Genomic DNA, 17,395 nt, shown 5'->3' on the forward strand with positions numbered 1-17,395 from the left:
AATTATTATTAATATCTTAAGAATTTATTAATAATTGCTAATTTTAAGTTTATACAGTATAAGTTATAACATTTATACAGCATGTTCTAAAAAAATTGATACTCTTTTCTATCTACTAAGATAGTAAATGTAGTTAAAAAATCTGCAGAATATTTTAATACTTGTTTTTTTTTTTCATTTGAGATATAAGTATAGCTTAGAATTAATTGAGCGTCACATCTCGTTACATTTCGATTTTTAACTAGAATGTTCGACGTTTATATTTTATTACCTAGGTCGTAAGGCTTATAATTGTTTATATAACAGTATTTATTGGAACTCGTCAGTATTGCACAAAGTGAATTGAAATTAAGTATAATATACATTTTTTTTCGTATTTTAGTGTAAATTAGTGTAAAAAAAGTATTACATTTTCACTCATAAGTGTGAACTAATTAATATTATTTAATGTCTTAATAATTAATTAAGTTAGTTAAATAAGAAATGATTTCTAAATCTTAAGCAACCGCGTCCTCTTGCTTTAGATTTGAAATAATAAAACATAAAATATTTTAAACGTAAACAAATTTATTATTAATATTAAACACTAGTTCTAGAATAAGATTAATTAAAATTTAATATGGATATTATATGACAATAAATTATTATAAACTTAGCAATAAGCATACAGTTGTTTTATTATAGCAATGAAAATTAATACAAATTATTACTATTTGACTAGAAAATACAATCTATATAGTCTATGAAACAATATTTTGAATTAGTTCAATAAATTTATTAAAAAAAACATCGGAAAAAAATTACAGTTCGAATTATTTTAGTTTGTATTGTATACATAGACAAAACTTCAATATTTGAGTATAAAATTTATATATTTCATTACATGCCTATTTTTTCGAATATTTGCAAGAACGTTAAAATATTTCTTATTAAGAGGAATGTTAAAAAGTTCATAAAAATTATTGCATGAAAAATGTTGAAATGTTGAAAGAGAACGCACATCGTACGTAATTTATTATACCATAGACATTTGCATACCATTTTATGCTTGTTCTGGCGGGATTTTAACCATTGTAACATCAAAAATGAACCTACAACTCTGCAAATAAATAATTTGAATTTGAAACCCTTGAACGCAACAATAATAAAGATATATAAATATATACATAGGGCAGCACTTGATTGTTATTGGTTGAATAGCTAGGAATCCTACACGTCCGGTTTACGTAAATAGAAGAAAGAAGAAGAAAAAAATTATTATCATTCTGAGCTAATCCAGAGGGGATTTTAAAAGATAAATCGTCATCACATCAAATGAAATCTACCGCTGGATCTTTCTTTAAATCCAGCAATAAAAATAGGAACCGAACGATAACATGTATAAAAAAGGACAAATACCTTATCCCCCTACTTTATATTAGTTGAATAAAATAACTGGGATCATCAAAAAAATAAATAAACAAAGCTAAATTAACACTATTTATCTCAAGGTTAAATTTATAAATATTCCTGTGGCTAATAACAAAGAGGTCATAAACGAAGCAGTTCCTATATTAGTTGGTTCTGGTGTTGAAGATAATGGAATCTGTAAAATAATAAATAAACATTGATTATTTACATCAACAACTTTGAAACAATACACGATATTATATTAGGGCGTATATTCCCAAACCATTGCTATTAAATCGAGTCACCTTTATACAGTTCTTGTTTTATGTTTTTAATTGTTTTTTAAATGTGGTGTGCTATAAGGAGTTTTTAATTTAATTTGATATCGTGTAAAGCTTAAATGTAAATTATAAAATTACGAGTCAGAGTCCATGAAGTTAAAACTACTAAACCAAGATTTGTTTTTAATTAAAGCAGAGAGTCAGGCGAAGTAGCTATTTAAGCCCAGTGATTGCTGTGAAACTTTAAGACTGTTGTACCGCTAACTTTGGTACCATGATGTTATATCCCTCATGCTTGTTATGACACTCACTTACTCACAATTCGAAATATAAGCAATTAAAATAATTATGAAGAGTCGCATCTTGATGGGCTTCCACTTTACTTGGTGGTAGGGTTTTGAACAGGCCCATCTGGGAAGGTACTCGTACAACCCATTCGACACACATTTTAACGCCAAATAACAATAATTACTATTGCTGCGTTTCAGTTTGAAGGGGGCATGTTGATTATATAAGGGATTGTTAATATTTGTGCTAAAGTGCCAACGTCTATGGACGGTGGTGACTATTTATAGGTGGCCCATTTGCTTTCTAACTTCGGTGGACCTCAACAAGGTCTGTCATATTGACAGACCTTGTTAAGGTCCACCGAAGTTAAAATTTCAATTCCGAATTTAAAATTTCAAATTAAAATTTTAGTCTCAATTGAAGTGAAATTACATGTTCAAAATTTCATAAGTAAAAAAAGAGATGCGTTCCATAAAATAAATTCTTACCTCGGTGGATGTCGTGGTCGTTGTCGACATCATGATCGGTAAAGGTCTTGGACTACCTATTGGGATTCTGTAGAGAAATCTGTTTTCTTCACGCCTTAAAAGTATAAAAAATTTAATAGTTAGTATTTTATATAATAATTCCTTATTAAAAGAACAACATGGAATGCTATTTTTTTTTAAATCGATTTTTGCTAGTCGAAATTGACTGAGAATCTGTGCTGATGGCTCTGATCACTATTGATTTAGTTGGCGGGCTATAATGGATGTGTGAGCGACTTATAAAAACAAAATCTATATTGAAAATAATATTTTCCCCTTTAATTGTGCTAAAAGGCACAGACAATTATATTAATAACACGTACGATGCAGAAAGCGCGGAGATTTTAAGTATTGTCATGATTGAATGGATTGATTGATTGCTTTATATTCAACCAAATGATAATTCATGTAAGCCTATGTATATATTTAACATACTGTGGTTACATATAGAGATGAGATTAATTATTATTAAGATAAAAGCCGAGTGATCTAAGATCTTGGGAATCCGGACGCTAAGTTTTAATGAGTTTAATTTGTATTGGTAATGCATCTCGTACTCAGCGGTGGAGTAAACATCGTAAGCAAACCTACATATATATCAGAAGATATTCTAACGTTACCCTATATCTACCAATCCGCATTCACCAAACGCAGGGACTTATATATAAATATATTATCTTTAGGAAATAAGTGCTTCTTACACTTTGTGTTCAGCGATTATTTTGTCTTCTAATTCAAATCTGTTTAATTTTGTTCCTATGTTATCTCTACCATCTTGTACGACTGTGTAATAGCAGGCTTCACGAAAATCTGGATTAAATCTGCAAATAACACAAACATTTTATTTATAAGTGAACATGAAAAAAGATTCAAAAATAACTTAAGTACAGTAATCTCTTATGCGTTTCAATACATATTGATCACCTACGATCTCTCTCGTGGTGGCGAAATAAAGTCGTTAGAAAAAAACTAAACTAAAAAAAAGTTGGAAATAATTTATATTTTTCTCAATACTAACAGTTAATCTTTTAATGAGACCTAAGAGTTAAAAATCGTCATAGCTGTTGTTAAATATTCCGGTTTCATTCACTTTATAAATCAAGGAATGATTAATATATTTCTATACAATGGTTCGAAATTGCATCAAACACGCCAGACCACTATGATAGACAATAAAATCTGTAGTCTTCTACAAAAAATTCAAAAATTCCTCCACATGTAAGCAGAACCGGAACATTTGACAATAATAACGGATATATAAATTAAGCAAATGTTACAATTTCAATATATAAAATCAAGGTTTTTTTCCCGTGTGTCCATTATATTTACCTCATCTTAGCGTCTATATGATCTGCATAATATCTCCTCATTTCATTCAGACAAGGCCTATATTTAATTTCGCAAGCAAATTCAACTATACTGCTTCTAAACAATCTCGTGTTTGGACGTTGCTCGATATTTGCCATTAATCTTCTATATATAGTAGATATTTTCTTTTGCATAAATTTCTGCAATTAATAAAACTAAATAAAAAATTTTCTAATCTATAAATATTTTAAAATTAAACAAACTGTTTCTTTTAATTTAACTTATAATGATATTTTCATTTACATTTTTTTCTGTGAAAAGTATTGATATGAAACGGGTTTTGATGCTAAATAGCATGAAACTCGTTTCATTTTTGTCAGATGCATTAAGTTGTTCGCATAACTAAAGTTCAATACCTGCCATTCTTCATAGGAAGTCTTAGTCATTTTAACGCCCTCTATCTTGAATAATTCGAAACCATAAATAGCAGATTCCCAAACTGCTAGACTTAGTTCTTTATTAAGGTAATCTAAAACCTCAATGGCGATATCTTCACGTATATCTCCAGCGACGCAGAGTGCGAAAATATCATTTACAATCTGTATAATAGATTATTATAATAAATATGATGATAATATTAATCATACAGCTTATATATCTTATTTTTTTTCACCGGAACAGTGGGGGGGCGGTGTATGTGGGGCTCGCCGGTGTCCAAGTGGCCGAGTGCGCCCCGAACATCAGAATACCCACTAAAAAACCAGCGGTACCCTTTCCGTCTTAACGAGGAGCGCCACGGGATCGCTTTCGCAAGCTACCGTGACGAAAGCTTACATATCCTATTTTAACTAATTCAATTCAGTGAATTTATAATTACTTTATTATTAATTACTATAATTAACATTAACAGGAAGGAAATAGGAAAAGAAGAATTTAAAATATTTTTTAATATTTTAATCTAAAAAGCCACCTTAGCCAGAATAGACTATTACTGGTACTAGTTATATTTTGGCTCTTAAGTAAAATCTTAAATATGATTTCAGTGATGAGTTTTAATTAAAAAAAAACATGAACATGATCATTTTTTACCTGTGCTCTATTTAATTCATCAATGGCTGCGTGATTTTCTCTGAGAGTTTTCGCAATCAATCTCCACGTCTCATCGTCGTAATTTACTCGATAATATCCTAAAAATATATTAAATCGATTTTTATAAGTTTAGTTTTGATTACATATTATATCATAAATATATTAGTAGTAGTTAATAAAAAAATTATAAAAGATGTATTTTATCTAAACGAACCTTATAAATAGCTATACGATAATGTTCAGCAGAAACAATATCCTCAAAATAAACAATTCTATTCGGTTTTTCCACGCTACTAAAATGAATAAGAATAATATAAACCATAACCCAGTGTTTACAAAACAGTCGAAGTGTGGGAAGTTGTAAGAATCATGCTCGACGTGGGCGAGACTAAAATAGTCAGTTTATTGCGAGGAGTGCGCGTATAGCGGACCGCGGCCAAGGATGCAGAACGTTAGTGTGCCAATGTTATATTTCAAGTTCACAATATGTTTCATAGCTTTAAACTAAAATAATGCAATGATGGTGCACAGATGAAGATGGTTTCAGATGAAGATTATTAATATTCCAAATATTCTTCACTTTGATGAATCAATGGTTATCAAGAATAAACATAGCAAGATTTAGGTCATGTTTTAAAAAATCGGTCAATATCATTATATTATTAATGATGAATAAAAATGTTTATAAAAAATAAATTAGGTATTTTCTGATAGATATTTTGGAGATGAAATATATTGTTAATTCTAGTAGTATGATTCAACTGAATTGCTGTAACGAATTCAATTGAACGTGTTACCTACTAAAACTTAATTGATCTTGAAACGTGTCTACTTCTGTAGTTTTAAAACATTTTGAATTCGTCAAAATTATTCTTATATTATACGTCATTTTGTAATTTCATGTTATCCTTTTAAAAGGTAAAAGTATTATTTTTGTATGCTCTCGTAAGTGTTCTTAATTTAAATAAATAAATAATTCATGAAAACTGCATGCGGCAAAAAAAAAACTAAATACAATATTATATCATAATAATCAACATACAATATAATATATATTGCAAATATGAAAATAAAATATATATATTAATAGATAATATCAAACCTGAAGCGTTTCTATTCAGAATTATCCAACCGCCATTGAGGTTTTCTCCAAACGTGTAAGTCTGCATACCGATAGTGAACCTCGGTTGGAAGCAGTTGTAACAGTTTTGGTTGTTCTGAACGATGTATGAGATAGGGATTAAATAGTTTGAGTCGAATCTGTGTTCTTCGGTGAAGCTGAATTTTCTCTGGAAATAAATATAAAAGTGATTCGTAAAAAAGTTCTGTACGGTCGCTGACAAAATATTTTTTTATCTTTTCATCATCATTTTACCTTTTCAACCGTTTTTCTTTTTATAATAATTATTATGTATAATTTTATTTCACATGACCGCCAAAAAGCAAAAATTGATTAGATTACCTGCTTTAATTGTATAGCATTCGGCGTTCGATCTCTCAATACTTGTACATTGACAACAGGATAACCAGCCTGATGGAACCAGGAATTGAGAACTCTTGAAGCTGTAGACCCGTTAAAGAACTGGTGCAGGCATTCTAATGTGTCTCGGTCGAGATTTACCATGAAATCTGTTAAGGATATATACTGCCCTCTCCTAAAATATTGTCAATTATTAGCAGAAATCAATAAGTAATAATCGTAATAATTAATTCTCAAGATGTTTTTAAGAATTATTTATTTTACAATTTAGTAGTTTTATTACAACTGCAAAATTAAGATTTACTTAACTTGATTATTTCTATATCACTTACCTGCTATTTATATATTTAACTAAAGCCTGATGATATTTTTCCGAACCTAACCAATTTTCTACCATCCACAGCAACGAAGCCGTCTTCATAGTCACTAGCTCTTTGTACCTCGATGGTATGTCTATTGCCATTGTTCGGTTGATAGTTGCTAAAGCTGGCGTTGTGTGATGCCAATCAACCGCCATTGCTTTGTGTTTCATTTGCAAGCCATAATTTTCGATTGTTCGTCTTCGTCCTATTGATAGGTCGCCGTGGTTGTACTGCAAACGAAATAGAGCTGAGTTCAACAAATTTTATGAAAAACATAAATATACTTTATCTAAGGAATCAAGTCCCTCTATTTTTTTGCTAGTTTTAAAATTTTTATAAAAATTGAAGTAAGAGCCTGATAATTTCTCAATTTCAATGAGGATTTATGTAAAATACAATGACAAATTTTTATCCAGCACATGCAGGTTTCCTGACGATATTTTTATTCACCATAAAGATGCACAAAATGAATTATAGACACATAAAAAATCAGTGATGCCACAATCTTAAGATGCAGGTGTTCTAATCGCTAGGCAATCCTGGCTTAAATATTTTATAAATAAACAACAGTTAGAAGTGGCTCTGATGCTATTTCATACCTTGACCTACTTGAAAACAAAACGTATCATTTGAATACCTGAGATAATAAATAATACGCCATATAAGTAGCGACGCCCTCCTTAAACCATTCTTCTCTCCATCTAGTGCGTTGCAATTCCCCGGGATTGCCGAGCCAAATCCGACTCAGCTGCTGAGCAAGCTCGAACATCATACGCTCTATTTGCTTTATGCTCGTGTACTCGTAAATATTAGCCAATTTATTGTCACTGGAAGTATAGAGTTAACGAATATTTAGAATAAGTATTTGCAGTGTGAATTCAAACTAAAATAATTTAAACTTTTTTAATTATAGTTTCTCGGGTACGTGTGCTTAAAAGTTTTAAATCGATATCAGGATCTACTTACTTTCAAATTTGCTCAACAAAATATACTTTTTTTGGGTAATTCAAACATGAACAAATATAAACTAAATGATTAAATCGTTTAAAAGTTATTATAGCCGATTTCAAATAATATCATACGAGCTATACTGAAAAATAATTACAGATATATTTACGTAAGGTTTAAAAAGCCAAGCTTACTAATAACATTAGTATGAACAACGTGTGAAGCTAGCATCGCACATCTGTTTTATATGATAAAAAATTTCATTCTAGATTTTAATAATAAACACTCTGTATCATAAACATATTAATTCTTTCGCAACAAAACTTTGTATATAATCATTAATCAGCGTATTCTAAAATATGCAAGAATTTAAAAAAAGAATTTGCTCGTTATAGGTCACATTCGTTTACAATAGAAACCGATTTCATGATTATGTCCCGAAATGTAATCTACATTACTTAACGTAATATAATAATATTAATGATATTCTCAAGTCACTTTACTGTGTGTTTTTCATCGCCTAATACGAGATTTGTAAATTTTATTTAATGTACACAAGCAATCTGACAAATGGGCCACCTAACGATAATTGTTCACCACTGCTCATACACATCGTAATAGAAATATTTACATCGTTAATGCGTTACCAGCCTTGAAAACTGAAATGTTATGTCCGTCGTGCCAGTACTTACACTGGCTCACTCACTCTTTTAATCAGAACACAACTAACGCTAATGTTAACTTTTGTCGGTAGAATATGTTACGAGTTAGAGGTACCTACCCAGAAGCGCTTGTACAAAGCTGTACTATAAATATAATATGAATGATAAACATTTATAAAGTACATAAAAATTCTGTTGTGCCTGCCCTAATTTAAAATCGTGATTTCCGGATAAGATACACGTACTTTATCATCAGGATCATCACTGGTTCAATACAGATTGAAAAAATAAATACATTATCTCGGTCTCTTTCCAATACAATGAGTTTGACAAGAACAAGAAATGAATTGCTAAAGATGTAACTTGTATTAAAGCTGTCTAAAGTTTGCACCTACCCTATAGTAAGTAGATTCCAGCTTGAGATTTCATATCCATTAAGTATCGTTGGTACTGCAACTATATTTATTGGCCCGTTTACAAGAGGCCGGTCGATCAAAGCATATTCATGAATCAAATTGATAAGCATTTCTCCAAAATGCAATATAAAGTTATAATGCTTGAGATTAGACACTGGTGCCCAAATTACCAGTGTGTCGTTTTTAACTTTTATTTCTCGGTTCCCAAAGTTCGAATGATGAAATCCAACTTGATGGAGGCCTGCTTGCGGTGATGGTATGTACTCAATGATTGTGTAGCTGTCTTTCGAACTGAAAAATAATAACATTTTGCTATATTAAGCATTATAAATTGTAAGAGTATAATAATTTAAGTTCTAATTATATCGGATAATATGTATATGATGAAAATTTATTTTACAGATAATATTAATATTTAACTAAAGTGTATTTAAAATATTGTTTCATTAAAACAAAAGGAAAGTTTTGCGATTTTCCCACAGCCGGACTAAGGCTTCTCTCTCCTTTTGAGTAGGTTTTTAGCTAATTCCACCAAACTGTTATAATACAGGTAGGTAGATACACAGGTAGACGATTTTTATCCAATACATGCAGGTTCACGATGTTTTCCATCATCGCCTATAGTGAAATTAATTAAGCACACGGAAATTCAGTTGTGCTTGCTTGGATTTGAACCAACAATCTTCGGCTAAGATTAAAGTTTCAGCCATATAGGCTCATTCATTATTTTTATTGAATACAAAAATGTTAATAGTTAGGCTAATTTGTACGATATAAATATAATTTATAGACTAAACTACTCAGAAATAATGCAGATTTCCATAAGAAAAAAAAAATGGATCATTAGTTCCGGAGATAAGACCTCCACGTACAAACCAACAAATTTTACCTGTTTATAATATAAGTATAGATATATATTTTAATCATGAGCAAGTTATTTTAATTGAATGCTATATAGCACTATTAACTTTCTCGTCGTATACAAAAATGGTAATGGCTCTTGGAAATAGAAAATATCAACAGCTTTCCGATATAATTGACTCTGTACTTAAAAATTCTATGTACGATGTTCCAGCGGTTTTGTATAGTTAGTTATAAAATAAAATGCGAGAGAAATTACGTTAATCAATCGTTTGAAAATTGTTCAAATGATTTTTAAGACTAATAACAATGACGTATTCCCTTGCTCTCACTAAAATGAATTTTAACGAAAATGTAAATTGTAATAAGGCTTATTACCTTGTTCAAAATTATATCGTTAACAAGCCGGTATTTATTATACGGGGTTTGTATATCAATATTACATAATAAATATATGTTTAATAGTAATACTATAAAACACTAATTACTGAGATTTTTGAAGTTTAATATCAGAATCTACTTTAATTTAATTTAAGAATTAATTTTTATAATAAAAAGTAGGTTACTTTTTAATTAATATATTCAAGTTCATATAAGTTATGACGATAATGAAAGCATTGAAATAAGAATTACTATTAATATAGGGTTAAAAAAAATAACACGAATATCTTTCCAATGTTATAATAATAAAAACAGTTTAAAGTGTTACGTTTTTCCTTCTGATCACAATCTTAGAAAGTTTTGGAAAACTACTCTTTATGGACATGAACTGCTTTGTGGAATTTATTTACTCAGAAGTTAAATACGGCCTCACTCATAAACGTTATATAGTTGGTCAATTTAGAGAATACTTTGTCTTCTTCATACGAATGTGAAATCGATAATGACAGAAAGAGCGAATCAGTGTGTAACAAAGAAGCCCTTAAGAAACGTATATGAAGGTATTTTCACATTAATTTTATTTAATTACATTGTCGGACAAATTTCCTTTAGCCGACTACAAAACAATAAGTAATATGAATGAAGTTCTGATATACTCTTCTGCATTTCAACTACAGCAAGCTACGCTAATGACAGGCTCAGACACTATCCTTTTCTAACGCAAACGCGAGAAAGAGATAGCAATATATTTTTTTATTTACATCAATTTATAATTATTTAATATGAATAATGATATCTATTAATGAATAATAAGTTTTAAGCCGAAAATCGGTTAAACGTCGAAGTGTCTTTTTTAATTATATTATATTATGTACTATGTACAATAAGCTTAACTTATCGTATTCATGTCATCTATAAAAATAAATGTAGCTTATATAAATAAATTATTATAATAAAATCAAAATTAACTTCATGTTTCATTAACCTGACGATATGTTTCGTATAAAACTTAACAATATTCGATACTAATAATTAATATTGAAAGAAAATCGAACTTGAACCAAATGAAATAATCATCAAAATTTAAACAAAAAAGTAATTCCTAACATACATACTTATTATATATATAGAATGTAAACCATCTTCTTTGAAGTCGGTTAGTAAACGCCGTCAAACGGGTTGAGCCCTCATTCTCACCGTGTAGGGCAAACGATCGCAGTTGTGGAAACTGTGTCACTCATTGTGGTTTAATCTCGTTATAGACCTATCTATATTGAACTGCCGATCTTAATATAGAGGCTGTAGAAAAACTGATTACGTCCTTAAGAAAGCAACATTAAGCCTATTGAGAATTTACGCTATAGAAAGGTACGCTTGAACATTATACGATTTGAACTGACATAAATATAATGGGAACGTTTATAAAAAGTCAAAGCCAAAAATCTTTATTCATATTGAATCATTATTATTTATTATAAGTCCAAAACTTTATTTTTTCAACTATAGGTGCTAAAATAGGTTTTGTTTATAGCAAAATAAAAAGTTTAGTTTGTACTATAACTTGATGATATTTTCATTTTTAAGCATTATGTGCTTTCTTTTAAAAAAATATATTTGTGCCTATTTTTCTCATTGCTCAAAACAGAAATTGTGGACTTAGCCATTTTTTAAATTGGAGCATCCATATAGATTAGCATTAAACGGAATGAAATAAACAACTGGATATTTTTTTTCCCGAAAACTGCTATTTACAATTATTCATAATTTGAAACATGTTATCATTTAAGAAGTCATTAGTTTTATAGAACCTTTAAAAAACACAACGTTTCGTTCAATTTTATGGTTGAAGTTTTTTTCTGGGATCCCTTTTTTAAAGCGATTACATTTTATAACAAAATTAATTTTCAATCCTATATAGTCGGATAATATTTGTAACTACTGTTTGTTATGATACTAATAGTATGTACATCACAATTTGTGGAAAAAATAAATATACATTTTTTTTTATATAGAATAGGAAGGTGGACGAGCATATGGGCCACCTGATGGTAAGTGGTCACCAAACGCCCTTAGACATTGGCATTGTAAGAAATGTCAACCATCGCTTATAGCCAATGGCCACCAACCTTGGGAACTAAGATTTTATGTCCCTTTTTTATTTTATTTTTACATATCATTCAAGTATATATTGAAACGACAGTCGATATATTTTATAATTACTTAATGAAATTTTGTGTATAGTCTATGTATATTGCGGGAATATACTTCATGTAAATTAAACTAGCTTCTAACTTATATCTGGCATGCGTTGCAATGCCTCATCATATTTTTTCTACTATTATCCGATACGACTTGCACGCGAATATTTAAGGTAACTATTCATGGCAACCGGTTGTATCTTATTAGTATTTTGTACATACTTCTGTTGCTTGAATTCCTTGGCAATGACCAAACTGGTGTTACAGTGCTGCAGACCTGGATGCGGAGTCGCGACGTACACCTTGAATTTGAAGACCGCTTCGTATTGTGGATTATCGAAACATGGGAAGAAGTATTTTGCTTTGTTAGGTGAAAGCCGAGTCGTGTAGAGATATCTGAAATAGACAAGATGGTTTTATTTAAATATCCTCTTTTCATTTTAAGAATAATGATTGTAATGCCTCTATAATACGCGTTTACTTCTTAAGGATTCCTGAATCCTTAAGAAACTTCTTTTCATATCCTGATATGGCCCTCCACGTTAATTATACCCTGCCGATGCTCTGCAGGCCAGCATCGATAATTCTAAAAGAATATAGCATCGGAGCAGGATTGATCTTAAACAAATCACCGTTAAAAATAAAATTTTTGAAGAACGATCCATGTATCTATCAAAGTTCTGTTATTCGTATATATGTCCACTAACCGTAAATTCAGTTCCAAAACTTTTCGAAAGATTGAGGTTTCGGAATCGAGGATCGAAATTTGGAGGTTAAGAAAAAAAATAATGACTTAGATTAAAGTACCATACAAGCGAATACAAATTTATTTCTTACAGTCAACACAATATAGTCCAATTACTACCCACATTCGAGGTTACCAAAATTCATAATAAACGTCTTTAGCAATTTTATTGTTTACCATATTCAGATAATACGTCTATGTATTTAACCCATTAGTCTAATAGCTAGCTTAAAAGACCGCAGATGTTGAGCCTCTGGGTGGGATCAATAAAAAGTTATTGAGATATTCCATCTGGATCTTGGAAATGTATACGAAGGGTGCGGAAAATATGTAATAACCTTGGTTCTGCACTTGAACTCATTTCAGGCGCGATTTTCTGTCCCATAGGATTATGAAAGTGAGCAAAAAAGAAGAGCATGCACCTATGCTCGCGCCCACACCTGTGTTGGCTGGTCTCCCATGAGAACTGACATCTTCATCGTTTAGCTTAATTACTAAACCAGTCAACAAAATAATCTTGCATAAAGATCTTTAACGATTTTATTGCTCAGCATATTTAAATAATACGTACGAGTCTTTGTATTTAAACAATTATGTTTTAGATATATATAACTATTATATTATATATTATTAATTAACTACTACTACTAAACTATATACATATATATAACGCATATTAAAAAACAAGCCAAGGCGGACTTGAGCTTGAGGACCCATTGGATGGTACATACCCTGGTATTAAGCATTAATGAATCGTTCTACCGCCCAAAAGTAATATTTTCTACTACCCTTCTCTTTTGAAAAATGAGTTTCAGACAGCGTAAATCACTAAAAGCCCATAATATAGGTACTTAGCCGTTTATGTTCCTATTTAAAAAAAAATTAAGATAAAATCCCGTTTCACTTCCTTCATTCCTTTTTTGAAAATAGAATTAAAACTTCTTTTTTTAATTAGAGCTTATAGAATACTGACACTTTAGTTTAGACTTATTAACAAAGGCATGGAGCTATTAGCTGAGTTATTAACACCGTTCAACTGTTCGACTAATACTTTAGACAAAGAATCATTTTCGTTACCTTTCGTTTTAAACTATGGGAGTAAAATGATTTCTTATTATGATGATACTTTATAAATAAAAAATATATATATCACTTTGCTATGATTTTCTCATAACTTTGGTTTTAGTTGAATTAAATAAACTGTACTATATTAATAAATACTATAATAAAAATACTGAAATTACTATTTCTGTCTGTATGAGACGCTTTCACATATAAACCACTCAATTAATATAACTACAAGATCTTAATTCCAAAATTTGGCGGTGCATTGACGATGTAAGGAATGGTTAATATTTCTTACAACATTTATGGGCGATGGTGACCATTTATCAGGTTGCCCGATTACTTGTCAACCTTCGTATCAAATGAAATAATCCATCATCACAATTTGTTGACAATGACGGGCTGGTTGGCGTGTTTGGTAGATTGCTTCCTTTCACGCCAAAGTTTGTGGGTTCGATTCTCACCCAGGATAGATATTTGTGTGCATGAACATGTCTGTTTGTCCCGAGTCTGGGTGTAATTATCTATAAAAGTATGTATTTACAAAAGAAAAGTATTATATGTAGTATATCAGTTGTCTGGTTTCCATAGTACAAGATCTGCTTAGTTTTGAATCAGATGGCCGGGTGTGAATAATGTTCCAGGATATTATTATTATAGCGTATACCTCGTAAGTCGCTTCTCAACATTTCTCAAATGCAATACTAAATTAAATCTTTAAGAAATTCACTGCGGGAATGAAAACTTATATTTACTTAATTCATATTGAGATTGTTAATTAGAAGTACTTGATTTTTTTTATCATGTTATCAAAATATGATGTTTTATTGCTAGCTTGGTTTAAGTAACATTGCACTTAATTATTGTAGGTCTTAAAAATGTCTACAGGACAGTCTGCGATATACATAATCTTTCTTTTATAAACAGATTCACATATTATTAGGTAAAAGAAAATGTATTTTTTATTGTCATTTATTTACCACATAACATAAACACTAATAAACATTAATCGTATTTAAAATAATATAATATTTTTAGTTAAAGTTTTTACAAGAAAAATATTAGAATAAAAATGTACCTTTTAATAACATTGTTTCCAATCTTGTTATCATAACACTCATATATACATATTAATATTATATTTAGTGAATAATTAAATGTAAGTAGTTTTGTGAATTTTAATTTATATGAATAAAACCTTGTATTAAGTCTTCCGCGTGGGAACCATTCATAGAACACATATTGCTTAAAATGGCGATTTCATTGAAACGCGTCAATAACTTTTACGTAGGTGTTTAAACTATTTATTTATTTATTTAGGATCACCAACATGGCATACAGTAATAATTACAAATTAAAAGTTTACAAACTAATAGATCTAAGGGTAAAAGTTGCCATAGTTATAGGTGGTTATAGGTGGTTACTGGTGGTAGGGCTTTGTACAAGCTCGTCTGGGTAGGTACCGCCCACTCATTAGATGTTCTACCGCAAAACAGCAATACTTGATATTGTTGTGTTCCGGGTGAGTTGAAGGGTGAGTGAGTCAGTGTAATTACAGGCACAAGGGACATAAAATCTTAGTTCCCAAGGTTGGTGGCGCATTGGCTATGTAAGCGATGAAACGAAATGTTAACCTTTCTTACAATGCCAATGTCTAAGGGCGTTTGGTGACCACTTACCATCAGGTGGCCCACATGCTCGTCCGCCTTCCTATTCTATAAAAAAAAAGGTAATCACGACATGCAAAAATGACACTAAGCATCTTAAATAATAATGAAAGAAAATATAAATACACTAAAAATAAATTTCACAAAATTAAAAATAAAGTACAAAATGAAATACAAGTGGCAGTAATACTACTAAAATAAAACTGAGATTAGTTGTTATTAGCCAACAACGAACACCTTAGATAGTTCAACATAAGAGTCTTATATTATATACCAGTATTTACGTCACAATCTCTGAATTTTTATTTGCGTACATACATAGTTTTATCAAATATCAACTATATAATCAATGCTAAATAATGTGAAATTTCTATATAAATCGAATTAGAATCAATAGTTTTGCGATCAATCATCAATAAACAAACAAATTCTATCTCATTATTATATTAATATGATTTAAGGATTACTAAGAATGTCTAAGAAAAAATTGACCATTAAAGTAAATTATTTTTAATAAACCCTAAAATGACTGTAATTGAAACGTATACTCAGGGCCAGTAGTGATCATTTACGTAGGAGAAACCGACCTTTCAATACATACTTATGTACATACATATGTATGGAAAAGTTAGCCTACGATATGATATTATTAAAAAAAATATGAACTATATTTAGTTTACCTTTTATTTTTTGTTAATATTATAGGTGGATTGGAAAACTGAACCGATTTTGATGAAATTTGGTATAAAGCAAGCTTGATCCCGAAGTCAAACAGTCTACTTTTTTTAAAACAACTCTTTCGCCAACACCAACATGCTACCCTGCTGCCTGCACCTGCACTATTAAAATATAAGCATCAAAGTGTTTGTGGTAATAATCGAAACGGAACGCTTTTAGTATCAAAATCCTTAAAAATCTTAATCTCGATGTAAATACACAGTGATAAAAATTATATCGAGAGTGAACCTAATTAGTATTGATCTTCATGACATTAAGATAAAACCTCATATAGCTAATGTATTTACTCACTTTGGCTTCCCATCTTCTCCTTCATATTCAACCACGAAAATTCCTTGCTTATCGAAACCTACTTGTTTTGTAAACGATATTTTCACGAAATATTGAGTCCGAGCCAAACTATACTGTTTAAGTGGTTCTCGTAAATATATAAACAATTTGCCTCTCCTATTATCGAATTCGTAAGGCCGATATTGGTTAATTAAATTGATATTCTTATCTAAAACTTCTATAGAATCACCTTTTATTTCCAAATCTCTAGCGTCCAATTCTATAATATTCACATTTGGGGCATTCGCTATTATTGTAATCACTATATCACAATCGTAATAAGAATTCCCATCTTTATATATATGAGGGACAAGTGTCAATTCGTATTGCACTGGATACACTGTGTAGTTAAGGCACTCTTCCTCTAAAACATACGCTGAAGTCGATGCAATTAAAATTAAAAAGTAAACAAACATTTTAATTTCTTAAACCGGCCAGTTACATTTATAATTTAGAATGTTTTATTTAAAAATTGTCTAAAATACAAATAGATTTATACACTCATTTTTCTTTATTTATTCCATAATTATTAGTTTCGTTTTTAAATGTTTTCAATTAGAACGCGTTCGAAAATTTAAATTATATTACCGCCAAAATGTAGGACGGTAGATACGTCCAACTCCGACGCGAACTTGAATGAGTTTTGCGTGCGAACGCGAC

The 17,395-nt window shown here is 30.2% G+C and overlaps 1 protein-coding gene across 1 annotated transcript; it reads right to left on the reverse strand.

Moving 5' to 3' along the window:
* Positions 1–672: 672 nt before the first annotated feature.
* On the reverse strand, positions 673–17,364 carry LOC126768891 (leucyl-cystinyl aminopeptidase-like). The gene is made up of 13 exons (XM_050487295.1): positions 16,697–17,364; positions 12,413–12,586; positions 8,730–9,041; positions 7,362–7,551; positions 6,695–6,954; positions 6,345–6,537; positions 5,985–6,171; positions 4,883–4,980; positions 4,210–4,392; positions 3,815–3,993; positions 3,187–3,306; positions 2,447–2,540; positions 673–1,585 (listed from the first exon to the last, which is right to left on the reverse strand). Exons 1-13 carry the CDS (start codon positions 17,149–17,151, stop codon positions 1,481–1,483), a joined length of 2,550 nt encoding a protein of 849 aa, XP_050343252.1. The 5' UTR covers positions 17,152–17,364; the 3' UTR covers positions 673–1,480.
* Between the last annotated feature and the right edge of the window lie 31 nt (positions 17,365–17,395).

The sequence above is a fragment of the Nymphalis io genome, chromosome 6 (assembly GCF_905147045.1).
Source record: "Nymphalis io chromosome 6, ilAglIoxx1.1, whole genome shotgun sequence".
Taxonomy (NCBI): domain Eukaryota; kingdom Metazoa; phylum Arthropoda; class Insecta; order Lepidoptera; family Nymphalidae; genus Nymphalis; species Nymphalis io.